General features: G+C 37.0%; 1 protein-coding gene across 5 annotated transcripts; it reads left to right on the top strand.

Annotated features, from left to right (window-relative positions):
• The first annotated feature begins 370 nt into the window (after positions 1-370).
• Positions 371-25,773, top strand: chico (insulin receptor substrate 1 chico). 5 transcript variants are annotated; one of them, XM_073088901.1, is made up of 11 exons: positions 371-1,466; positions 8,339-8,522; positions 10,958-11,083; positions 11,625-11,767; positions 19,306-19,620; positions 21,071-21,172; positions 22,174-22,279; positions 22,662-22,853; positions 23,257-23,482; positions 23,712-24,366; positions 24,581-25,773. In XM_073088901.1, exons 1-11 carry the CDS (start codon positions 1,100-1,102, stop codon positions 24,754-24,756), a joined length of 2,592 nt encoding a protein of 863 aa, XP_072945002.1. In that variant the 5' UTR covers positions 371-1,099; the 3' UTR covers positions 24,757-25,773. The 5 variants fall into 5 exon arrangements, with proteins under 5 accessions (XP_072945002.1, XP_072945001.1, XP_072945003.1 ...); XM_073088900.1 differs by having other exon boundaries at positions 22,650-22,853; XM_073088902.1 differs by lacking the exon at positions 19,306-19,620 and adding an exon at positions 14,645-14,731 and having other exon boundaries at positions 22,650-22,853.
• Positions 25,774-26,048: the final 275 nt, after the last annotated feature.

Genomic DNA, 26,048 nt, shown 5'->3' with positions numbered 1-26,048 from the left:
CAAATACGATACTAATAATTATATGTTTATTTATTTTACGAAGTAAATTGAGACCTATATAATTTATATTCACAATCTATCTTGAACGAAGTTTGAATTTTACAACACTAACAAACAATATACTCGGCTTTTGTTTTAGTGTGGCAGTACTATAACTACAGTCAAAAAATAATAAGAAGTTTCATATAAAATTTCATTTTTAAAATAATTAATTAAAGATTGAACAAATTAAGATAATTTTAGAGATATTTTACTTTTATTTATATGTCAATTTAGTCCACCAGATGGCAGGTCATTAGTTTTAAAGGTCGCATACATCATACACGTAAAAATTATAATACAGTCACAACAACTTGACAGATAAAGAACAGTTGTACGCTATTGTTGTACGCGTATCCAAACGCTGGAGTACTATTTTCTCGTAATCGCCGTTCGAATAAATGACACGCAATAGCAAGGAACCAATAAAAAACGACGCGCAAATACACGAGTTTTTATAAATCAAGTGCATAACATACAAACGTTATCGTGTAATCCGATTCTTGCGGTTTCCAAAACCGGAGTGTTTCGTGACAGTGTTGAATAACGTGTAAAATTGATTGTTTTGATCGCAAGGAGGCATGACCACGGCGTGACTTCCATGCCCTGCGTTCTACGGAAGGGCGTGCGGATTACGTTTACTATGAATGATTTTATCTCTTTCTAAACTCGAGTATCTGTGAATGACCGAGTGTAACGGCGAGCGTACCGAATTATGGATTGAAAATTGTTTGTTGTTGATGTATTTTGATATTTTCACGTCAACATCGCACAGGTCTCGGAGTTATCTCGCCATCGGATCGTAGTGGCGCGGCGAAGAAAATAAGTCATATGGCGCTCGTCGGAGTACGGCGAGCGCGGATCTGTCACGGCGTTCGATTTATCGTCAGGCGATTTACTATTTACGCGCTATTAAAAAGAGATAGTACGTATTTTTAGTCGAGACGGCGGCAGCGAGGAGCTGACGGTCGACTTTCATCACGGTTCGTAAACAAGTCGAAGGTTACGCGTCGGTCGGTGGCGGGACGGCAAGGGAGGGTTGGGATGGTGAGGGGCTGAGATGGCAGCGATGGCGGGAAGCGGCGCGATAGTGCGGCAGGGCCACCTGCGGAAGCTAAAGACGATGAGGAAGAAGTACTTCGTGCTGCGAGCGGACTCCGGGGATGCGTCTGCGCGGCTCGAGTACTACGAGTCGGAGAAGAAGTTCCGGGCGGGTGCTGCGCCGCGGCGGGTGTTGCCTCTGAAGAGTTGCTACAACATCACGCGGCGCTTGGACCTGAAGCAGAAGCACGTGATCGCGCTGTTCACTCGCGAGGAGCAGCTGTGCATTGTAGCGGACAACGAGCAGGACCTGCACGCGTGGCTGGCAGCCATCCTTAAGCAGCACCGCTCTGACGATGCCAGCCAGGAATTGCTGCATCCAATACGTAAGTCCACTCTTATTTGATTCTTATTTGTATATCTGATAAAACTTTGATAATCACGTAAGAGTTGTAAGTATACATATGTTTTGCTTAGTGTAGGTGTTATTGTATAGTTTCTGTTAGTAAACTTATCTGTGGGTTACTACCCAATTAATTGAAATTGCTTAAAATGTCATCAATCAGGTACATATTCATTAGATAATTTTTTTAATCAAGTCAAGTAAATAAGCAATATGATATTAACAGAAACAAATCTCCATTACAGAAAAAATATGGTTTTAATATAACATGTTTATTACTTTATAATTGTACAGTTTAAAATATAGATTTTTTACTGGACGTAATTGTTAAAGGAATTAACATAAATTACTACTACAAATTGTGTATTTGTCAGCAATGTGCAAGTATTTACATATAAGCAATGAATAACACGAAAACAAACATTGCACTACAGCATAATTTATAGAAACTATGCTGCATAGAGGGTTTCTTAATGCAAGGAGGCCCAGAATTCATGGTGGTATAAAGATGGTAATTGACTAGTAACATTATTTTGAGGAAATTTTTGTCCAAAGACCAAATTCAGTGCCATGATTTGTGTCCTTGATATTTCACAAAAATAAACTGGGGTATTTAATGAATCTTTGTTATGAATATTTTAAATTTTTATCTGAAATACTAGTTGAGATTAGGTTTAAATGGTATGTGGGGGTTTAAATGGTATGTGGGGGTAATGTAATGTATATTTTTTAAGCAGAAGGCCATGATGTGATCATCATTTACCATTAGTAACCAATTATTATACCATTGCTGAGAATGGGTCTCTTTTAGCGTGGGGAAGATTTTAAATGTGATTTAACTTAAATTTAATATAAGATATTTGACACCAACATCAATTATCCTTTACACTACACCATCAGCCATCATAAATGGCAGAAAATTGTTAAAAAATGATTAGAGGGATATCATGATATTCAGAAATGAGTGAATGACCCAAGGCAGAGGATCATAAGTTCTACTCATGTCATGCTAAGCTGATCGACAACAGATTGGTATTTTAGATTGCATAAAAATTACTAAGAAATGCACACAGTCATTTTCCTTCACCATTTAAGGAAATTATTATTTAATAATGTCCAATATGTTAAAAAAAACTAACATGTGCTTTAGAATTTAATCTCATTCCTTCATATAGAGAAACCAAATTTTATCCTCCTTTCTGTTTGTTACAAAGCTTATGTACATGTATAATTGTGTATTGACACAATTAATTAATAATTTTCCTACAGTTGCAACATCTTGTTTACACTTATTGTGTGAGTCTGACATGCAGAATGACATTATTGCATCAGATTTAAAAATGCATGAGAGATCTCTAAAAAGTATTAAAAAATACTTGCCTTCACCATGTACACAAATCAATAAAAATACCAAAATAAAACAAAATAAATGTAATTACAATGTAATTCTTATTTTCTTAAATTCAAATAAAAAGAAAAAAGAAAAAAGCTAGCTTGACTGTCCGAGTAAGTTTGTAATACTTTAAGTAATTATGTTTGGCTTATCATGTTATTAAGGTACATGTGTCAAAACTCACTTCTGAGTTTATAAAACAAGCATATAATTACCAGCTAGGAATTGTAGTGAAGATGGAACTGACTATCATAGATGGAAATGTAAATATTACTATCCTATATTTTTGACAAGAAAAAAAACAATCCATGGAATTTTTGTTATAAAAATGGTTAAGCAATATAAAATAACTAAAACCACATACTTGTGTAATATGAACAATTTTTATGTTTAAAAACCTTTGCATGGCTATAATAACCTACTGCATTGCACCAAAGTTCTTAGTATTGGAAGGCTTAAACGTTGAACAAATAATAGGCATTCAATTCTGAATATTTTCGAAGGATTGCGCAATATTATTTTCATGAACGCAATAGTTATATGAAGGTTATATAGAACCTTTGCGTTGTTTAATTGCCACGGCCAGGTGAAGTTAGTAGCATGGTATATAAGAGACATTCTTATTTAGTGGCAAGGAGTAACGCGTATGGAATTTACCGCGTTAGTGATGTCTGTCGATAACTATTGTTTCCAATTAAGTCGTTTTATACATCTATAATAGAAAAAACGCACGACAAGGCGCCGTTACTTGCGGCTCCTATGAAGTAGCCCTCAAGGAAAAAAAGGTTGAATACCCCTGCTATAGAGATTTCAAGGCGATAATGCCGTTGACCCCAGATCGCTATTTGATATCGAGTAAATAAAGTTCCATAATCAATCATAATAAGGGGCTGTTCAACCCAGCGCGATTCGCGCGGCTAGTTTACAACTCATCTTATTTATTCCTAAAGATGATTTCCTTGTGACGAAATGCTTTCATATGGACATTGTATCCTTCATAGAATATCTTATTTTATAATATTATATTTATGATTGAACATCCTTACGGATTTATTGCGTTGGCTTTTGACAGTGGACCTTGGAGGTCGCCAGTATCAATCTACGTATGTATGCAACACATTTATTTATACGCAATTCAACGCACCTGACGTTAAACTTTTGCGCGTCAATTACGAAATAAATACGGTATAATAAAGATCATTTGAAATATAAAATGATAATGAATATCCGCGTGGCGCAGCGGACACGCAGTAGGTTCAGGGTTTGATCTTCGGTCGGATAGAATATATGAAATAATGAATTTAGATTTTAGTTTTTGGTAAACGTGTTTGCAATATCTTAGTATACTATGAGCGTAGAACTTGGTATATAGCGTAGCGGGAGCTATGTTGTCTACCGCTACGTAGATCGTTTCGACCGTTCGTTAGATCATGTGACAATGAATTTAGATTTTAATTCCATCTGGGTGTTTGTTACTTCTCTTTGCTACATTCACCAATACAAAGAACGACATTACACATGCAAACCATAACAGAAAGCATTATTTTTTATTAGAATTTTATTCAGAATATCGAATTACTTAAACATATAAAACAACATCGTCCGTCGCTTAAATAAAGCGTTCGTTTGAATAACTCCTATTCACCGGTAATACTTACTTCCACAGTAAATAATGGGGTTTAATAAAAAATGTTTCAGGGCTGTCAATCATACTTACAGTTTAATAACGTTGTGAAAATATGAGCTGTTTGTTTTTAGTTTGGAACTATGGTGTTTAAGTCAGAATTACTCAGAATGATTTTGTAATTTTGCTTCAATTTTCACTATTGTAGACACGCTCATCCGTTAATAATAATATTATCCCTCGATAAAGAAGTCTATAGTAGTCTGTCTTCTGCTGTCTCGGAAAACTTCCAGATTCTATAAATTAATGCTATTTCTATAGCCAATACAGGAACTAGGACCAAGTGGCCAGTGGAAAATTTTCTTGAGGGTTCCAAAATTAATGACAAGAAGTCTGTACTGATGATGGCATAACAAGCGTTATATTTTGTCAGGATATCGCGCTTGCTAGGTTTAAAATTTGCATTAAAGTATGATAGAGTCTATCAGATAGACTATACTCTGTAATACAGAGCTCCACTAGGAGAAATAGAAGCGCATCCAAGGAGGCGGACGCGCATATGGATTTCAACTGCATATTATTATCTTAAATTGATTAAGAACAAGAATTTCCTGTAAACGAGACAAGACATTGTGGCTTGTGGTAAAGTTAAATCGCTTGTGGACGACTGTAAGTCGAATAAGTCAGGTGGACTGGAGGGCTCTTGCTCATAGAGGAGACCTTTGCCTAGTAGTGGCACAGTAATGGGTTGATGACGACGATCCGAGGATGATAACTTTTGCAAATCAGCAGTTTACCGTTCTGGAAATGTGTAGTGGTGACAGGCACGAAATCCTATAAATTGAACAAAACAATTATCGGCGCTAAATGTATCAGCATGCTACTGTTTGCTACTCATTCTCCATGTAGTAGGAGAAGGTAGTCTCTTATGAATGAAAGATTTGGAGCGTGACTGTCGCCACTACGACTCGTTAGACATGTTTTGTAAGTCTTTCATTTGGTCGTTTTTTATGATAAATACCCGTGTCTATTTCAATGTTATTAACGATTTATGAATACATTGGTTTTATTTTTATACAGAGAAGTGCTTTGATTTTGATGTAAAGGATAGGCTTTATCTATTTTTTTGATTTAGGCTGTACCTGTGAAATAATGTCTATATATGCATTACAAATAAAAAAATATGGTATCTCCTTCCTTTAAAAATGCAACTTGGGAATTAGCTTATTACTGTAAATTTTCCGGTTTATGTTTCCCGCATGGGTACTACTTAGCTTATGGCCAGTGACGGACTAAGGTCGTCGGAGGCCCGGGGCTGAAAATTGAATGGAGCCCCCCAGTGTAAAAAGATAATTTGATTTTACAAAATGACTGTGACGCACTTCGTCACAGTCTTGTTCGCCGAAAAATACGTATGATTGTGGTGACCTTTTTTCGCTGACTTAATACATTTCACAGATTGTTTGATTCTGACGAACTTTTTTAGCAACTGTGTTTGCCCCCAAAGATCGGGGACCCTTGGGCAGACCGCCCCTTTCGGCCCTCTTAGTCCGCTTAGCGTTAGAACTTATGGCCCACGATTTCATCAACCTGGATGTGAAGTGAGAAGTGTTATGTGAATTATAAGACAGCTTCTTAAATCAGAAGTGACGGTTCATAGTGTTACGACTATTATATGTTGGTTTTTAGGAAGTGATAACTTGGCGCTTTCAACTTGAGAGCCTTACCTCGCTGGCCGCCTCGGCGGGAGTTCCATAATTATATAATGTAAATTCATATGCCAAGTTTTCAGTCAGTACGGTCAGAAATAATGGAGTTATGTAATGAGAAAAATACACCCAAATCACGAATCTTTGACAACTACTTGTGCTCCCGACACGTAAGCGTAGTTATTATTTTTATGACAACAAAATAGTTTTTTCCCACGGTTTCTTCACAAACAGGGGTAAGATAGGGTAAGAAATAAATTGCTCTTCCTAGATTCTAGATTCCATACCATTCCTATTAAAAATACAAAGAGCTCCGACACTTCAATTATAATCACATGTTTGTTATTAATTGTATAGCGCACACTGACATTTGTATTTAATTGATCAATTTGTTATAATAGATGTCAGTACATTTATTGTTTACGCTTCCTACTGCAACATTGTCGTTCGGCTATTGCAACATGACATTGTGTACCTAATGTGTGGTTATTGAAATCCTCGGTCTATAGGTCAGCGATGTTGTTTCGCTGCCGATAACTATCGCCGCGCTGTAATAAAATGTGTTGCATCTTTTTGTTTATGTATTCGTTGTTTATTAACGTTGACAGGTGATGGTAGTTATTTTTTTGTATTAAGGTTTTTAAGGGAACGAAGATAGTCTGTGTTATAATTTAATAATCGGGGGCATAATATCATAGGAGACTTTTAAGCAGTGACCATTAAATTGTTGCATAACGGTCAAGCGATGCATTAAGTAATAAACAAGCTTTATACGTTTTTTGGTTCAATAAAGAACCAGGGAGATAAAAAATGTGCTAAAATAAGAAGCGTAAATCCGGGCAGACGCTCATATCATGATGATTTAGTTACTTGCAAGACGATTAATGGAATTTAGCTAAATTACATGGTATGAAATCCCTTTGGCATTTGACCTTCTGAAAACTACACTGCATCATTTCACTTCCTGTAAAAGTCCTATCAAATACTAGCCAGTTACAGTACAATTTTTATAAATATTCGTTATGTGGATTGTATAAATATGTACAGTTCAGCTCAGAAACACAGTTAATTTTATAAGCGGACACTTCTATTGTATTAAGTAGATATGTGTGGCATTCATTAATTAACCCATGGAAATACCATGAATTGAATGTAATATTAATTTATATTTTTAATATCGGTATTCCACTAACTCAAATGAAACTTGAGATACTGGTTGCTCAGGAAAACGGTAAAGGAAATACAATTAAATATTACATAGGTACTTTGTATTTTAACACTGTAACCGCAAGATGTCATTTTGCGGCCTAATGCGTACACGTATAGGGTCAGAATCGTTTGGTCCTCATATATAATCTCTTGTATATCCTGAATGTTTGCAAACGTCGATTAGTGTTTTCCAAGAAGTCCTGGGGAAGCCCCACGGCGTATAATTTGTTGATACGCGATGCCGTCGGCGTGTTTGGTAATCGAAGGGCGTAGTTCCCCTTATCTTTGTTATTGAGCTTTCTTTTTATCAAATCGTAAACCGTCTATGATTTCTATAAGTCGTTTAAGACGTAAACATATTTTCGCAGATTATGATATCTTTCGTATTTGGAATAGATTTTTTAACTAAACCTAGCGATAAGGCAATGGGCTATCTGATGGATGGAACTGTCGCCGGCGCCTGTGGATATTTGCACTCAGATACGATAGATACCAATTCATTCCCGGCTTCGACGGTTATATCTCTTAGCATCTTTTTTTATTGTGATTAAGTGTAAAATGTAATTATTGTACAGTAGACACTTAAACTTTATTGAAAGCAGCAATCTTGTCGAACATTGACACTCACAAGGCGTAGTTTAAACACTATGTAATTAAATTTTTGCAATTTCATCATCAGTATTCCTTATAATATAATATGACTTGCTTTAATGGAAATAAATCAAGACAGGAAAGTGGATGAATACATGCAAGATCGATATTTAGAATCAGTTCAGCACTCGTGTTCAATCTTTTCTGTAAATCGTGTATTTTCTAAAATATTTTAGATATTGAAACAAAGATAGAATAGATTCCTCTTAAACCTCAATAATTTTGTCAAGTTCATTTGCTCTCTGTTTAAATCCTTCTTACTGTTACAGAGCACGTGTGGCAGGTTAACGTACAGAAGAAGGGTCTGGGGGCGTCGAAGAACATCCAGGGCCTGTACAACCTGTGCCTCACCGACAAGACCGTCACTCTGGTCAAGATCAAGAGCCACAACAACATCATCAGCGACCTCGGCATACCGGAGAGGGTGGAATACTCTCTGAAGAATATACGAAGGTGGGTGCCTTCGGAGGGGCATCTGTTTAGCAGTCGACTAATAGGAAAAGAGATAAATAAAAAGAAAATGGGAGTGCAGTGCAGGTCACCTGATGTCCAGTCAGAATTGCCTTTGAATGTCTGCCTTGCAATTAGAAATTGAAAATAACACTTTACTATTATTTACTAAATATTAATGAAGGGTTAGTGATATACATGAGTGTTGGGAGAATAATCTGGTCGAGTGTAATTCGTCTACATGCCCCTCGAAGCCTGGAACAATCCTAACAGCGAGTAGCTTAGTGATTTATATATGAAAGAAAGAAAACATTTATTTCGGTAAACATCCTGTTACAATTAAGGTTACTTAGTACTTAATACATATTACATAAAACAAACAGACAGATATAACATAATATATATGACATAACAAGTGAGCAAAATTATTAAGTATGAGGATGGATACCGAAAAAGGGTTACACTCAGCCTGTGTCGCGGGATACCGCGGCTGCTGGTTTTCGGTGAAACCCCGTATTATTTTTCGCGCAGCTCGGACAAGTGGTGTGTGCTATACGTACTGGTTATAATAATTAAATAACATAGATATTTATATGAATATAGATAAAATTTGTGTTATAGCTACTAATAATACTGGTAATAATCTGTAGTATCTGTATATATATACATATATATTATATTTGAAGCGAGTAAACAGTGCAAGAAATAAGTGTAAGCATGAAATTGGCGTGGGTGAGTATGAGTGGGTAGTGTGTGTGCGTGTGTTGCGTGTATTTGCGTGTGTATGTTCATGTGTGGGTGCGTAAGTGCATGTGTATGAGAGAATGTCTGTGTACGTGAAAGATTCATTATTGCTGACATTTTTGAAACTTTAAAAGATGCAGTTTGTATTTAATTTTAAAATTATTTAACGATTTTGTATTACGAATTGGTGGAGGAAGATTGTTCCAACACTTCGTTGCACAGTAATTAAAACTACCACGGAACGCAGCATTGCAGTGTGTTGGATAGCATAACCTAAAACTAACAGCGCGGGTTTGGTGTGTAGTGTTGATATATTTAGACCATTGTAATTTGTTATATAGATATGGCGGCGACTTATGTTTTATTATGCCGAATAGTAGGGAAGCAAAATGAAGCTGTCTCCTGTTCTTCATTTTTAATATATTAGCATTGTGTATATAGGGTGTGACGTGCGATCGCGGTGGTATATTAAAACAATACCTCATGCAAGCATTTTGTACGCGCTGTATCAGCTTCTCAGAGCGCGTTAGAAGTCGCGGGCCTATCACGGTATCGGCATAGTTTAATTTCGAAAGTACTAATGATTCACATAGCTTAGTTCTTAAATCAGTACCTATAAAATCTCTTATGCGGTAAAGTACTTTAAGCCTATAAAAACAATTTCGAGCTACATTTATGACATGGTTTTCGAAACGTAAGGACTCGTCCATTAATATTCCCAAATTCCGCGCCTCTGAGACTCTTTCAACAGACTTACCACTCACAAGCACCTTTGGGTCATTCGAAACAATTTTTTTAATTTTCTTGTTACTACCTAAGATTAGATATTTTGATTTTTGATATATCTTCGTTATTCGTTATTACGAGCATACGTTTAGAAATGTTGTTCAGAATAACACTGACATTTCATTTAATGTACTATAATTAACGAGGTGCTTACTTTTAATTTAAATTTCTTAACCTATCTTGTTTTGGTCGCGCAGTCACAAATAATCATTATATGCATCTATATGCGCATTCATGCGTTTTCCTCCTTCATCTAAGATGTTTAAGACAAAAAATATCAAGTCACTACCGTTTCGTGGTACAGTACTTAATGGTAATTTATTATTAGCTAACTGAATCATCGTGTACCGGTACATTTGTGACTCAGTTGTTTTTAACTCGGGTTTTTATTCGTATGGATGATAAATATGTTATCTAACTCAACGGCGGCGATATCTGCGGGAATGGTTTCAATCTATGACCGACAGATGGTCATTTTAATTCCGTTTGATATTAAGGTATTATGTATAAGGATATCTAAATTAATCTGGTATGGACTGCAGTTTTTTACTGTCTTATGCGATTTATATTTGACTCCTCACAGTGTGACACACTAGCGTTGTGAAAAAGTATGCCCAAAAATTTCATTGCTTATGTTGAAAATAAGCCATTTTAGACATATCAATCAAAATCGATTAAATAATGATCGAAATAATCGAATTAAAAATAGAATAAAGCAAATCAGTACTATAATTCTCCTATTAAAGCTCTAAAACATCATTTTTTCTAGCCTCTATACCGCCCTTCTGTAGGCTTCCAGCGCCCACAAGATGGTGTTATAGCTTACTTTGAGAATCACTGATTTAATCAAGTCACAGACTATGTCCGCTTCTTGAAATATGTTTACTCATACACAATATTGTTTTTAGATGCGGCGATTCCGAATGTTTCTTCTACATGGAGGTCGGGCGGCAAACGGCGACCGGGTCTGGTGAGCTGTGGATGCACTCCGACGACTCCAACATCGCACAGAGCATGCACTCCACGATACTCCAGTGAGGGTGTTGCCGTATACATTATAAAGTTCAATTTGACGAGCACAGGTGGCGTTTAGTTGCAATGCGCCTCATAGAAATTGTTTAGATGTTTTATTAGTTGTATTAGGCGGTTGTGAGACTAGTTATTAGAAAAAAAATCTCTTGAACATTTATTTTAGTAGTTCTACACATTTTCTGACTCTATCAAGTTATTTGAAATAAAAAAATATATCAATCCCGAGAGTAGCAGACGTACACATATAGTCCACCTGTTTTTACATGACAACTGCAGCCCATGGAAATAATATAATAAACTTCAGACACGATTAGTGTCGCTTCTAGATGCGTTGCTACACCTGAGTCCTAAGCTTGAACTCTTCGTGAGTATTACACTCTTCAAACCAAAAAACATCAACACTTACTTTTTGACAGAAACAGGTGTTGCGGTCGTGCATCCGAACCTGAACCACAGAGTGGTCTGCCACCCTTGAAGTGAATACCATATTCGCATCTCAACTTAGCAATGTTAACAACTAACATCGCTCCATTCGTTTTCCAGCGCGATGCGCAACTGCGCGAAGGAGACAGAGAACGAGAAGGACCACATCGTGGTGTCGGGCCCGCTCGCGCTGGACGGCTCGCACCCGCTGCCCGAGCGCCGGCAGAGCTTCAACAGCCCGCGGCTCGCCGGCCTCTACGGGGGTGAGTACTTGTGTTTTATGTGAGAATATGGGAAGGAAAGGAATTTATAACTATATCCTGATGGGGAGGGCACTCTGATTATCGTGCGTGCGAGGTACATTTAATTAGAGAGGATACATTCATTTATAGGATTTGGTAGAACCCGCGCCAGACTGCTAGTCCGCTCCGAATAAAGAAACGAGTTGTGTTTCAATAGAAAATTGTATATATTAGCGCGATGAAGACAGCGCGGGATCCCCCTGGCACCCTCCGCTGCCCGCTCTCGCCCACGGGGACATAGCTGCGTTAGTGTGCCCTTACGTTACGGATTATATGTTAACTAAATCTGCGCGCAACAAATGTAGAGCGGACTAATAGTTTGGCGCGCACTATACAGTTTACCTATATTGAGGGAAATGCGAGGGTGATGTAGGGTTAATACACGGGATGGCGCATAAATTGTACATAAAGGCGTACACGTCTTTGACTCATGAAGCTGAGTGCGCAGAAATTGCTACTGAGGATAAAACTTGAGAATTATAAGTTAGTTCCACTGCAGAGTACATCGCCACCCGTGGGCGGGGATATTTATGAGTGGGAGTGACTCCATTCGATCGGATGGGCTGCATATTAGTTTAATGCTCCCCGCAAATCAAACTGTTCTGAGGCTTATGAACGAATTATTACATTATAACATGTGGTTTATTGGTTAAATGTAAATAGTATTGAAATAGGGTTCATCGTGTAAAATAACATTTTTTTTTGACACAGAATATCAGATAGTTAAAGTAAAAAAATAGTGTTATAATAGGCCCTTTGTGCCATGCTATATGTAAATATTTAAGTATTATAATGTGATGTGAAATTATTGGTTACAATAATATTATTATATAAAGGTGTTAATTGTTCTTGGTACTGTTAAATTATAAAACGTAATATTATAGTACTTGAGTAGGAGGTAGGTAGTATGCTATATATGTAATATATTTAAATTTAATTACCAATTTAAGAATACATTTGTAAATATTTGATTAAATAAGTCGACTCAATTCCGTTGCTATGAAAAATATTTTATAATATATTCTAATTGAATTTTCGGTGAATCAAAATGTCTATGTTAAACTTAAGTCTTACAAGCATTTTGTAATGTAGCTCCATTGATACAATTAGTGCAAAGTATTAGTGGTCACGTCATACTGGATGCACTGCACCTTGCATCTGCACTTCATATTTTCATTGTAACTGCACCCTATAGTCAGCACTTCACTTCAATCCATTTCAATATTATATTGTATGTACTTAAACATAAAGTAATGATCTATTACTTCACGAAATAAAAAATAAGGGCATATTTACATTTGAGGATACTTAATCACATCAATTAGTTGCAGTGTGTTGAGCTTCATATCGTTACGTAGACTAGAAGCATATTCATTAGTGTGGTAGAAATCATAAGCTATGTGTGTACATTTTAGAACTTTAGATCAAAAATATATTGGAAATCTATAATAATAAACAGGGTGTAATTAATGTGCAAATGAATGTACGCTCTGTTACCTTTTTTTAATGGAATTCCAAGAACGGGATATAAATGTTTATAACAAGTAATAACACCAAATAAAACTGTCGCATATCAAATATGTTTGTAGTTGACAAACGTAGACATTCTACACATATGTGTATACTTATTAAAATGTAACTGTTAAAATTAAATGTACTTAAGAACAAGAGTCATATGTCGTAGGTAGAAAAAGCAACTCCTACACATGTCATATGCATAAAGCGTAGTACTAAATTGTTATCGATTGATTTGCAATCAATAATTTCATAAATATTTCGAGTTGGCCAAAATAAATTGATTAGATGTGTCCTTGTTTCATTACAGTTTGTAAAAAACTATGGACGTATCTGACAAACGTTATGGTTCGTTGAGCAAGTAAAAAAGTCTAAGGCCTTATTTGATAAATTTTTAATTCGGTAATCTTAATCGGGATGTCCTTAAAGCATTTAGTTATTGTATATAACAATATTTAAATCAATACAATACTAAATTAAACTAATAACAAAGTTTCTGTGTAATTTAGTGTATTCATCTGTATTAAAATGAAGATTTCCAAATGTATTAATTTTAACACTTAGTTTTATAGCCTTATAATACAAACTAATGTATTTGCCAGCTGTTGTTTAGTTAGAGTTGGTTTTTAGTAGAATTTAGTCGTGTGATAATCGCTGCTTTCAATCCTATTATTATATATTGTTTTTATGTCTAGAATGAAAAAGAACTAGAATTAGAGTGAATCCTACATTAAAAAATAACATCAATGCAGATATTATGCTGAAAAATATAAAAAGCGATAGCCCTTTGCGCTCTTAATATACATGGATGTATTGCTTTTGAAAAAACTATTTGTTAAGTAATTTTAAACAGGGAAAGGAATCGTAAAATCGCGAAAATTTGGGGAAAACATACTTATGTTGGTCCAAAATGCATTCATAGTGAGCATGAGTAAAGCTGCATCAAGGACTTCAAAAGTCAGCTGATGTAATTGAAAATGAGAAATATTTAATTAGAGTCGTTGCAATAGGTACTTATTATTTGTTATCGATGTCACAATCCCTATTTGTATTAAATAGGCTCGTGTTACAACTCTGTATTATATATTTATAAGATTCAAACTTTAGAGAAGTTTGAAATTGAAAAATTGTAGATTTTTGAAACAAAAATGTGCTAATCTACAAAACATAAATCAATGATTGTATGATTCTACATTTACTGACCAGGACTGTATTAAGTGTACCAACAGGAATGAAATCACCGACAGTTGTAGAAAGGGTTGAATGTATTTAAATACGAGCGATGTATAGGCAGGGTGGCTACATGTGCCGTGTTTATTGCAGACAAGAGCCTGTGCGTGGGCTCGTGCATTCGGCAGTGCGTGTGCGCGTCGGCCGCGTACTCGCTCGAGGACGCCGCGCCCGCAGACGGTACTGTGCGCCTGTGTGCCCGTTGTGACGTCGCCTTGTACGTTGTTTATTGAGAGAGCAATGTTAGCTGTACTGGAACTGTGCTATGTTTCGGCGTAGTTTTTTTAAAGTAGTTATCGTTTGAATGCGACGAGATTTTAGTCTTTGTTACTACGCGCGGACAACCAACTCAATACAAAAAAATAATAATTTTGGTATTGAGCGATTAAATTGACATTCATTTCATGGTTTTAAATAACCAATAGTCTCGTTACTTATAATTTTAATGAAAAAAGTAATAAACATATTTTAAAGTACGTAAATTATTTTTAAATTAATTATTATCATTATAAGTACCCTATATGATTCAATTAATTCTAAAAACAACTCAACAATTGCCCGGTTCGAAGGGATGGGTAAATCGAGCACATTTTTATGTTATTATGTGATTTTCAAATTCAAGAACTATATCATAAAAGGTCCGTATATGTCCCAAAATAAGAGTAAATCTTAAAACAACGTACAACGTGACAAGCGGTTTCAAACCAGCGCTGGGTTTACCGACGTCGTTCAGTTCATCGCAACATCATCCATTATTCTAGACGCAGATGAAGTAATCAAATGCACTCCTGATACTAAAATATTTATACGAATAAATATTAGTACATAATATTATTATGAAGGTTTATGTACATGATCGACATGAATGACACAATTCTGAAAACTATGAGTTTATTTAGTTACTTCATCTATGCGTCTAGTCGTAACCGTTTGAAACATTGTCGTACAATGGAACTGGATGTTGTGGTACTAACACGGTGCTTTCGATCGATGGTGGCGCTTCTTATCGTCTGAGTCCAGCGCATTGTGGATTTTGATGTTAAATATACACGCATGTTAAGGTTAAGATGTTACGATTTGGTTGGAAACGTAAATCATTCATGTAATATTTTCTTAAGGCCTGGCTAAACAGAACGCAAAATCTACCGGCAATATACTGTCAAACAGAGTGTTAGCTGTACGCAGTGAACTGTCGCGTGTAATTGTGAGAAAGATAATAAAAACTGATAGAATGTGGCCGTAGACACCCATCTTTACACATTACACATGAAAAACAAAAAAAGAAAACTATAAAAGTTAAATAGCCAGAAAAATGGATTGGAAATGAATAAAAGTGGTAAGTTATGTATCAACTGGTTTATTATTGATTAATATAAGACTACCATTTCTCGAATTTTGAAGGCTGGTATTATTGCTCTTCCATTTGTTGAGCTATGGGGGTTACGGTTTGTATAGGATTGTTTTTTATTACTTTTGATATTCTAAAACCACTGTTTCTTGATTTCTTCTCATGTAGTTATGTACAGGCCATGCAACTTTTATAACATTAATTATAGTGTATACGTTACAATTATAGTGTATACGTTACATTTCACTTTATTCTATATAATATTATATTTTTATTGGGACATAATTAGGATAATTCCAATTTATGCGATAGACTATATCTGATTGTTTCTCATTGTTAGGTGATGGCATATATTCTGGTTGTAACATGTTCCAGATTTCTTTACAGATTTCATTAACTATACTACAAATTGTTGAACAACATATTCGGAAGGAGAAGACTATGGTCTTATGTGAATCATCTGTATTGAATAACCTGTAATAAAAAGTAATATGTATTTAAAACTTAACTTAATTTTTTTTCGCAGGTCACATACCTAGGAAAAGTTGGGACGATTCAAGAGACAATTACACGAGACACGAACAAGTGATAACAGGTATCACGGGGCAAGGTGATATAAAATTTACAAAATGGCCTTCTGCTGCCCATGTACGGTTTTTCGACATTCCTCTAACAGACCAAGAAAGGAGTTCAAATGTTCGAGTATCTGCACCAGATATGTCTTCGCTAGATTCATATATGTGGTTAAAGAACCCGTCGACAGAGACACCTCCACCAGAAATTCCGACTTCAAGCTCCGTAGTTACTACATGTTTTAAACAAATTAAGAGAACTGACAATGAAATGGACAAAGTTATAAATGTTCACGAAACTAGAACAAAGCAAGAGTATGATGCCGTAGATCACTTATTTCAAAGTTATGCACAAACATTTAAAAGTTTTTCCAAACAGAATCAAATTAAGGTCAAAATGGAACTGGCAAAGTTGTTTGCAACAATAGAATTAGAGGAAATGCAGGAAAACTCCCAACTAAGGAACAATTCACCCATTTATTGTTTAAGAAGTGCTGATGACTCCCTTTCGTGTGAAATGCTTTATGTTGGGACAGAAAATGAATCCGAATTAGCTGTTACCGATATATCTTCTTCCGTTGGCGATACTACATCAGCTCAGAAACAGCCTTAGCCGAAATACTTACAAATTTGGAGCGTGAACATAATGTAATTTATGTAAATATAATGAAATAAACATATAGCTATTGTAACAAATAAATATTTACCTCAGTTATTATATTTATAAATAAATATTAATCATTTACATTTCACAAGCCTTTCTTTCATATTATAACCCTTCACTTTGCGCGAAATTTACTTATTTTTGGGTTGCTAATATAATTCTTTGAATAATATTAAATATCATACGAAGGTATTTATAAAAATATTGTGTCTTAATATAATGTGGAATTATTCGATACCTCACTAATGAAGACGCTTTTCAAATATATTTACTCTTAACGTGGTGGTAAGAAAGCGTTCTGTTTGGTTTGGCCTTTACACTAGCGTTTCGATAACAAAAAATACCCAGACTGACAAGAGACAAAACTTATTCTTCAGGATTAGCAATGGATCTGTGACCGATGTCAGGTAGGACTTTACTCGTATTCGGAGTTATCAGATGTTACACGGCAGTGAACGTCAGGAGGACAGCATGCTCGTCTGCTATTTCCATTTCATAAAAATGCGCGAAAGTGTTCAAGCCTTATCAAGCTTTCTAACATTTTTGTAACCCATTATCTCATAAAATTACTGTACTGTATAAATTTGTAATAAAAATCCTTATTAAAAGCAATATATCTACTAAAATTAAATTATATATCTTCGCATACTTGGTATGAATTTGTAACTGCATAATAATTAAATATAGGTATATTTATAAAGTTCTGCTGGTGTTCTATTTATTAATAACATTATAAACGTTAGAATCGAGATTATATTAGCAGTGAAGGTTTAGAATTGTAAGTAGTGTAAGTTCATAAACGTATATAAACATAATGCGATTAATTTATTTAGTCATCAGGTGTGGCATCTTACAACTTACCCGTGGCCGATCACAGTTAAAGGACTCAATATTTTTTTGCGATAGTGCACTTACTGTAAGTGCCTAGTGTGTGTGCGTTTCTTTGATTCTTTGACATGCCTGAAGTCTTCTAGGCGGTTCGTAAACGTTCGACGGGCCGTCGTACCTCCGTACACTATTTCAACAGTTTAAAAAACAGTTTCAAATGTAATGTATTGTAAAATGAGGGTAGTTACACAAACCTGCGATTTAACGTTGAAATCTTTGTAGGTCTCAAGTTTTTGCAACAAAGTGATTCGCAATATACTTTCAATTACTTCTTTCTGTAAGTAGATTTCTGTAAGAGTCACAAGTTACAAGTCGTCTGTAATTTTCAAAACCATACATTTAACAAGAGGATTGAATTTCGTAACGTTATATTAAAATAAACTGTTATGTAAACATGGTTCACTATTCTATTTAATTGACAGAATATTGCAGGATGCGGATATAATATTATGCCGTGGGTTTGTGTCTGAACCTTCATACATATTGTGTACGAATGATTATCGTGTGCATGACGTGGTGATGGTTTTTGATGGTCATTTCGAACTGTCCTGTCTAGTGTGATCGTTGTCATCTTTATTGGAGTCTGTGCAAAACTGTGACAAGGATATTGTAATAAGTTTAATAATTTCAATCAATATATGTTATTTTGTGGGTGTTGTTTGTAAATTGTTATAAATTATATATTTTGTTTTAAATGCAAAAAGAAAGGCCGTTCACCGTGACCACTATTTTTTTCAAACCATACTAATTTTTCATACGTACGAGATACAATGATAGTAGATACCATGTTTACTCTATACATAATTTTGGTATGTTTTTAATTTATCTTAAAAATATTCTATAAAAAATGACACAATATTTTAAATTAATTTCCTCTTAGTATTACGAATGAAATCCTTGTCACGTTTTTGTTGGAACGTTGTAACAAATTTAGGACAATGGTACTTCATTGATTTTTAGGAATATGTAACGTAAATAAAAAAAAAAAAACAATTTTATTACGATTCGAATTGCTGTGTTCTTAAGTGCTTTTCACTTCAAATAATAATATGGAAGTGATATATTTCGTTTCATTGCTGTTAGTAATTTTTATAATAAAAGTATCGTATTGTGAGAAAAGAATAAAATAATATTTATACAGCAATATTCTTCTGTAAGATAAAAAAATATATATATAATTTTATAAGTACCATCGTCCACCATTCACTTAACCAACCATCCGCACCGGGTGAGGCTTGGTGCCATATGTTTTACGTGTCGCTTCTCATTGTCTCTTCCGCAGCCGAAACCCTCCCGCCGAATAACACACTAACGTCAGACAAGGGGGAAATCGCCGTGCGGGCGTTTAGGCACCACCGGACGGAGTCGCTCCCGGCGGGGTGCCCGTCGTTCCAGGAGCCGCTGAAGATATCGCACATGCGCACGTTCTCCGCGCCGCTGACGGGCGACGAGGTGGACCGCGCGATAGTGGACAAGGCGCTGCACGGCTCGTGCAAGGCCGTCAACGGCACGGACGCGGGCAAGAAGGCGCAGTGGGCGGGCCGCCGCGCCTCCACCGGCGCCCGCCTGTCCAAGCTGTCGCCCGCGCATACCAAGAGTATGTCCCGCACCGCTCGCTTCACTAACCGCCATCCCATTGCCGTCGCACGACTCATTTTGTTTTTTTTTTTTTAACTCTGTCTATTTTGGGGGCTGCTTCTTTTTCAGATGTTGAGTATTCTTAAGCGGGTACTGGGTAGGTATGCTTTTTCGTTGAACACCTTTATTTAATACGTAACATGCCCACGATACGATGGTGTATTCCGACAGCATTTGACTTATTAAGCTGATATCGATTAATTTGACAATATCATCTAAAACGTATAAAGTGATATCCGCAGTTACCGTTGGTAACTACTTACTTTTAGTACAAATCTTGTACTTGTGAGGTATCTAATTGCATGTAATTACTTATTGTTTATTTTTTTCATTAAGAATTTTGTTCTTTAATGTGCAAATGTGTGTTTACAAAATAAATATAGTTAAAATAAGATATAAATCAAAATAAAACATATTTAAATAAATTGAATTAAATATGAAGACCGTTACAAGTTTGCTAAAAATATTTTCGTAGAATTTAATACGTTACCTTTTAAATGAATCGTGATGAGTAATCTTTAAAACGAGTATAGCAAGTAAATCAATTTGAGACAAATACAATTGAAGAACAGTTTTGTAGGGCATTGTATTTACATAAGTTGAAAAATATTTCTTTTTCGGTACTATCTCATTATGTATTACAAGATTCATACTATTAGAAACCTATGGCGTATACACGTAGTGTGAATGCTCTCTAAAAAAAGTTGAATTAGCGTAGTGTGTACGCGCCCTTAATTTTACAAAAGTGCTTTTATATTATTTACTTATTTTGAAAAGGGAAGATCTATTTTCGGCTGTATGTATTTTTTTCCTATATAAACCTAAATATATTTAACTAATAAATTCCTAAGCTTTGACTTGGAATATGTTATGGCTTTACTTTTAGTTTGCATGAATATCCCCCGCTATGAAAAACGCATATGCCGATATATGCATGACAATTGTAATCTACGTAGTTCGCTTATGTATGTTTCAAGCAGAACGTTCGAAACAGATAGTTGATACTTAACTATTATTAATTTGCCTTGAATATATCTGTATATAGTTTTATGTAAATATACGCCTATGTTTATAATTTTATATTTCAGTACAGTAATCTGTATGTCATAATTTGTATATAATCGTATACATATATTTTAATATCCATATACCTTTTCATGTACACTTCATTCATGAGATATACTTACTTAGAAGTAAGGAGTTGAGATATTTCTCATGTCCTATTATTTAACTTAATGAAACCCAAACAATTTTACTACTTATACTAAATGTTACATGTTGATTGCCCTTTTTAATAATTCAAGTAATTATTTTGAACAATGAACGATTATACAAACACATAGTACGAGGTACTGTAACCACATAGGATACGTACACGGAACACGCACCAACTGTCGCTTTGTCCGCAGATGTAGGCACGCCGCGGAACCGCTGCGACAGCATGCCGTCGCGCCCGTTCTCCTCGTTCGAGGGCGAGCGGCCCCCGCCACGGCACACGGACCTGCTTGAAGGTAAAAAATAATGGATTTTGTTTTGTTTCGTCATTCTTTTGAAAGTATTTCCGTAAGATTTTCAAGTAAAAATTGGTGTTCTTAGAATGTAGGTTGTGGTTAGAATGTAGGTCTTAACATATAAAGGTACCTTTAACGGGTTGTCCTTAACAATTCTCATATTTTTAACCGACTTCAAAAAGGAGGTGGTTATCAATTCGGCCGGTATCTTTTTTTTTTTTTTTTTATGTATGTACACGAATTACTCCGCCGTTAGTGGACCGATTTTAATAATTCTTTTTTTATTGTATTGAGACGAGCTGGAAGTTGGTCCCATTTAAATATGGTTAGGATACATCGATGGTTTCTGGAGAAAATAAGGGGAACTTCTTCATCCATGTAAACTAGCCATAACTTCGCCGTTTATGAACCTATTTTAATGCCTTTACAATTGCTACAAGTTGGTCCCATTTAAATATGATGAGGATCAGAGTGGGTTCTGGAGACAAAATATGTAACTCCTCAACCGATGGGTATAATTGAGTTTTGTTTGAAGATATTTGGTGTAGGTTCTATTGAAATTACAAAGCCAGTTCATCATTGACTATTTAAGGGTCTGATAATGTGGCTCGGAGACATAATATGTAACTCCTCAACCGATGGTAATAAATGAGTTGTGTTTGAAGATATTTGGTGTAGGTTCTAATGAAATTGCAAAGCCAGTTCATCATTGATTATTTAGTTAGGTTAGGTTGGAACATATAAGACAATATAAAACTAAGCGAGCAGGGCGCGGCAGCTCACCTCATATTAGACACGCTGTTTAGATCGTTATCCAACGAAATATATTGAGCGCCGACTTCAGATATATGTACTAAACCAACATTTATTTGAATTATTTTTTACTTTGTAGTGACAGAAGTCGTTTGTATTTTTTTGTTAAAAAATTTTTCTATGCTATTTTTTTATATTTATATTTTACATTTCTCACAACTCTTTTTCATTGATATAATTACGATCAGGTTTGGACTCATCGCGCGATGACATAGACTCTGTGGAGTGGTACGGCACGCCACGAATACCAGAGGAGCCCGACAGCTGTGATATCTTGTCTAAAGACTTTATAAAGTAAGTTATTTTTTATGTATGTAATAATAATTGATTTGGTCTCTGGAGCTATTTCTTTCTAATTAAATGAAATAATCTGTAATAGGACTAAAGAAAATTGGAAGGTGTACTTTGTGTACTTATGAAAGTAAGTGTGTACTGTGTGGGTTCCAATTTTATAAAGACATAATAAAATATATGATGATGATGATACAATACTATTGTGTAATACTTTACGGTGCCATTTCAATCAAAATGAGTAGGTACTTCGTGTTTATAACAAACATTACAATAAGTCATGTATAATTATTATTTCTAAGCACTACTCGAAGAAAAACTTATTTTTATAACATTATTTAATTCTATTTTATAAAATATACATGATTTGTAGTGTGTTTAACAGTATGACGACACGCGGAAGTTCAGTAGCTCACTCCCGCACGTCGTCGTTTGGGGCGGACGACCCCATCGATCCCGCGGAGAACGTGCCCGACGGGTACCTGCCCATGGCGCCGCGACACGATCTCCTTAGCGGCTTCGTCTCGTCCAGTGGTTCGGTGTACAGCGGGACGCCATCTACCGATCCGAGGTTTAGGTAAGTTGATGATGAATTGTTTGGTGAAAATTGTTGGTCTTTCGAGCCGGACAAATATTATAGGTATTTATGTATGGACTCTGGGGCAATTATAAATTGTCAGTTGTAATATTTTTCTTATTCTGTAAGAAACTCTTTAACATTTGCCTAGAAAACTTTCCCTACGACTCTGTATCTACGGTTGCTTTTTTAATGGATATGTTGTAGTACATGCATTTATTTTGGATTTGAATATACCGAACGACGCTGCTCGCAGTTTATGCTGTAACGTTTTCATTATAAATGTCGACATTCGGTAATTATTTTTTCATGGCATTTTAACCATCTACGATAATTTAGGTCCGTATTATGGTATAATATAAAGGTGCACATTAAGATGCGTGTTGTGTGGCGTGTCCCGCAGCGAGTACCCGCTGGAGCCGGCGGTGTCGCACATCGCGGAGGAGCGGTCGACGCGCGCGTACAGCGTGGGCTCGCGGCCGGGCCCGCGCGCCGAGCCGCGCATGCGCGCCTACAGCGCCGGCGCGCGCCGCCGCCCCGCGCCGCCCGCGCCCGCCGCGCACCACGCGCCGCACCACACCGACGACCACATGGAGCTCGACTTCTCCGCCAACTCGCCCTCGCCCAAGGTATGCGGAATGGTACGCGACACGCAACATTGACAATTTTGTTTTTAAAGAACTATTGATAACGTTAGAGTATACTTTGTGATGTTATATCGATATTAATATTGTTAATATTGGTGTTTTGTGTTGTCACAATGTATTATTTATAAGTAGATTTTCAGATTCTGGCCGCAAGTATAAAACATAATAATTATTGTTCAATAAGTTTGCCAAGCTCAATTTCGATCGGTAGGTGATGGCGCGCACGCCGCCCGCGTCGGGCTTCGCGGAGACGCGCACGCGCACCAACGTGGACGAGTACGTGGACATGTCGCCGCGCAACGCCGGCTACGTGGACATGCGGCCCGGCGACCTGCCCGCCGCGCCGTCCGCCGCCTCCACGCCCGACGGCTACGTGGAGATGTCGTATGGGCGCGCGCCCACGCGGCCCATCGCGATCGCCGCGCCGCGCGCGCCGCCGCCCGCCGCCGCCGCGTCGCCCGACGACGCGCGCCTGCGCCGCCGCGACCCGCGCACGCCCTCCGGCTCGCAGACCATCTTCCCCATCTCGCTCGACTCGCCCGCCTCGCCGCCCGACCTCGACGCCGCCGACTTCGAGGAGGATCCCCCGCACCACGCGCTCACCACCGTCCGGGAGATCTCCGAGGACGGCCGCCGGAGCCCCGACGCGCGGCGCAGCCCCGACGCGCTCCGCCGCAGCCCCGACCGGACCCCGGAGGCGAGCGCGCCGGAGCCGCGCGCGGAGGTGTCGTGCTCGCCGCAGTACGTGACGCTGGTGCGGCCCGCCGGCGCCGTCGCGAAGCCGCCCCTCCCCGACGACGAGATATGCTGCAATCCGACCGCCACCAAAACTATCGTCAGACCGACGGAGCTCGTCGATAATCGAGGTGCGTTACGTACAAATTAATTTATTAGGAACAAAATTCTAAGGGCTGGGCAATTTTTGTGCACGTTTTTTACTCAAGTTTCAATCGTCATCAAAATAGAAAAAGCTTTTTATATTAAACCGTTTCGAGTCCTTCTCAAACTAAGTTAACTTTATTCCAACAACATATTTTTCAACAATCAAATTCAAAACATTCAAATTCGGTTTCCCCTCAGCGGAGGCGAGCGCGAGCGGTGCGGCGGTTGTTGGCGTGGCGGGCGCGGCGGGCGGCGCGCTGCACTACGCGGCGCTGGACCTGGAGCCGCGCCGCGCCGCCGCCGCGCCCGCGCCGCGCCTCTACACGCAGATCGACTTCCTGCGCAGCGAGCAGATGCACGCCGACGCCACCTAGCCGCCGCCGAGCGCCCCCGACACCACCCGACCGCACCCGACGCCCCGATCTCATACGTAAAGTGGTAGCTTTGTATAGTGTCGTAACATCGATGAAGTTAGCTTCCGACCTCCAATTACGTGATTTTATCGACTCTGATTCATGATGTATCCTCTCCGATTGAAGCGTGCCCCCGATTGATAAGTTTATGCGGGCTGACTTAACCCCATTTCGCGTTGTTTTACATTTAAAGTATTTCCATTAATTGTTTTCTATGTAAGTATTCTACTGCCAGATCACCTCCTTGTTTATACTATGATAGATTTAAGAGTTGTTTCGATTTGAAGTAACGAACGTAAAAACTAATTGTATACTAACAGTAATTTTATTATTTACTAAGAATATTTTATCATACTTTAATGTTAAAACTCTAAAGTGAACTCATATCGTATATTAAGAAAGAGGATGCGATTTGAATCGATATTGATAAAATTGTGTATTTTTGGTTGTTTTTATTTTTAATAAAGTATATTTTAAGAGAGAACATGAAATGATATAATGACATTGGGAAGCATCATCAAGATAGAAAGTTTTTTTAAAGTAATTGGTCTATATATTAAAGTATAATCAAAATACAGTCGCAGTTGGTTAAAACCGACACCATAAGTATTCAATAAACTTTGTACGGCCACAACACACTGACTTAAAAAGTTTCTATTATTTCACATTTTATCCAAAACTGATTTTGATCTTTAACAATATAAAATATTTTACTTATTTTAAGTCCCGGCCAATGCTACGGTGTCAATTTGTTATTTCAGTGTCTCATATGGAAAAGTGTCATCTTTACAGAATGTATAATGAATTTGGATTTGAATGTAAAAAAAAAACTGATATACAAATGGATTTGTAAGAAAATCGTCAAGTATTGACATGTAAAAATATTTAAACTATATGAAAAATGTATATTAAAATAATTTGGTATTTAATAACATTTGTTTAAACAGTAATAACATATGTGTTACAAATTTTAATAAGAAATGTCGATTTTCTTACATTTTTTTTACAAAAGTAAAAATGTCCATGCAAAAAGGTATGAAATTGTTATTGTTAGCAATAACTTGGATTGAAAGCAATGAGGCGCGTATGACTAAGGATGGTTAAATAACTAAAATAACTCGAAGGTGCAATCATAGACAAACCGACTTTTAATACCGGGGACCGATATTCCGGCGTATAGCTCCCGTTTTACACACACGCCGGGATTACTGTCGCCGGCGAGTAAACGGCGCCCTTATAATTGCCGCCTGTCA

This window comes from Epargyreus clarus, unplaced genomic scaffold (assembly GCF_041222505.1).
Source record: "Epargyreus clarus isolate Ecla_fem2 unplaced genomic scaffold, WU_Ecla_fem_2.2 ptg000027l, whole genome shotgun sequence".
NCBI lineage: Eukaryota > Metazoa > Arthropoda > Insecta > Lepidoptera > Hesperiidae > Epargyreus > Epargyreus clarus.
The sequence above is the reverse complement of the archived record's forward strand: the minus strand, read 5'-3'. Positions and strand labels throughout refer to the sequence as shown.

Excerpts from the sequence above, each read along its gene's own strand:
- chico (XM_073088900.1), top strand. The coding sequence starts at position 1,100 with ATGGCAGCGATGGCGGGAAGCGGCGCGATAGTGCGGCAGGGCCACCTG. Across the intron at positions 11,084-11,624 it reads ATGCACTCCACGATACTCCA|CGCGATGCGCAACTGCGCGA; the intron begins GTGAGGGTGTTG and ends TTCGTTTTCCAG. Across the intron at positions 23,483-23,711 it reads CCAACTCGCCCTCGCCCAAG|GTGATGGCGCGCACGCCGCC; the intron begins GTATGCGGAATG and ends TTCGATCGGTAG.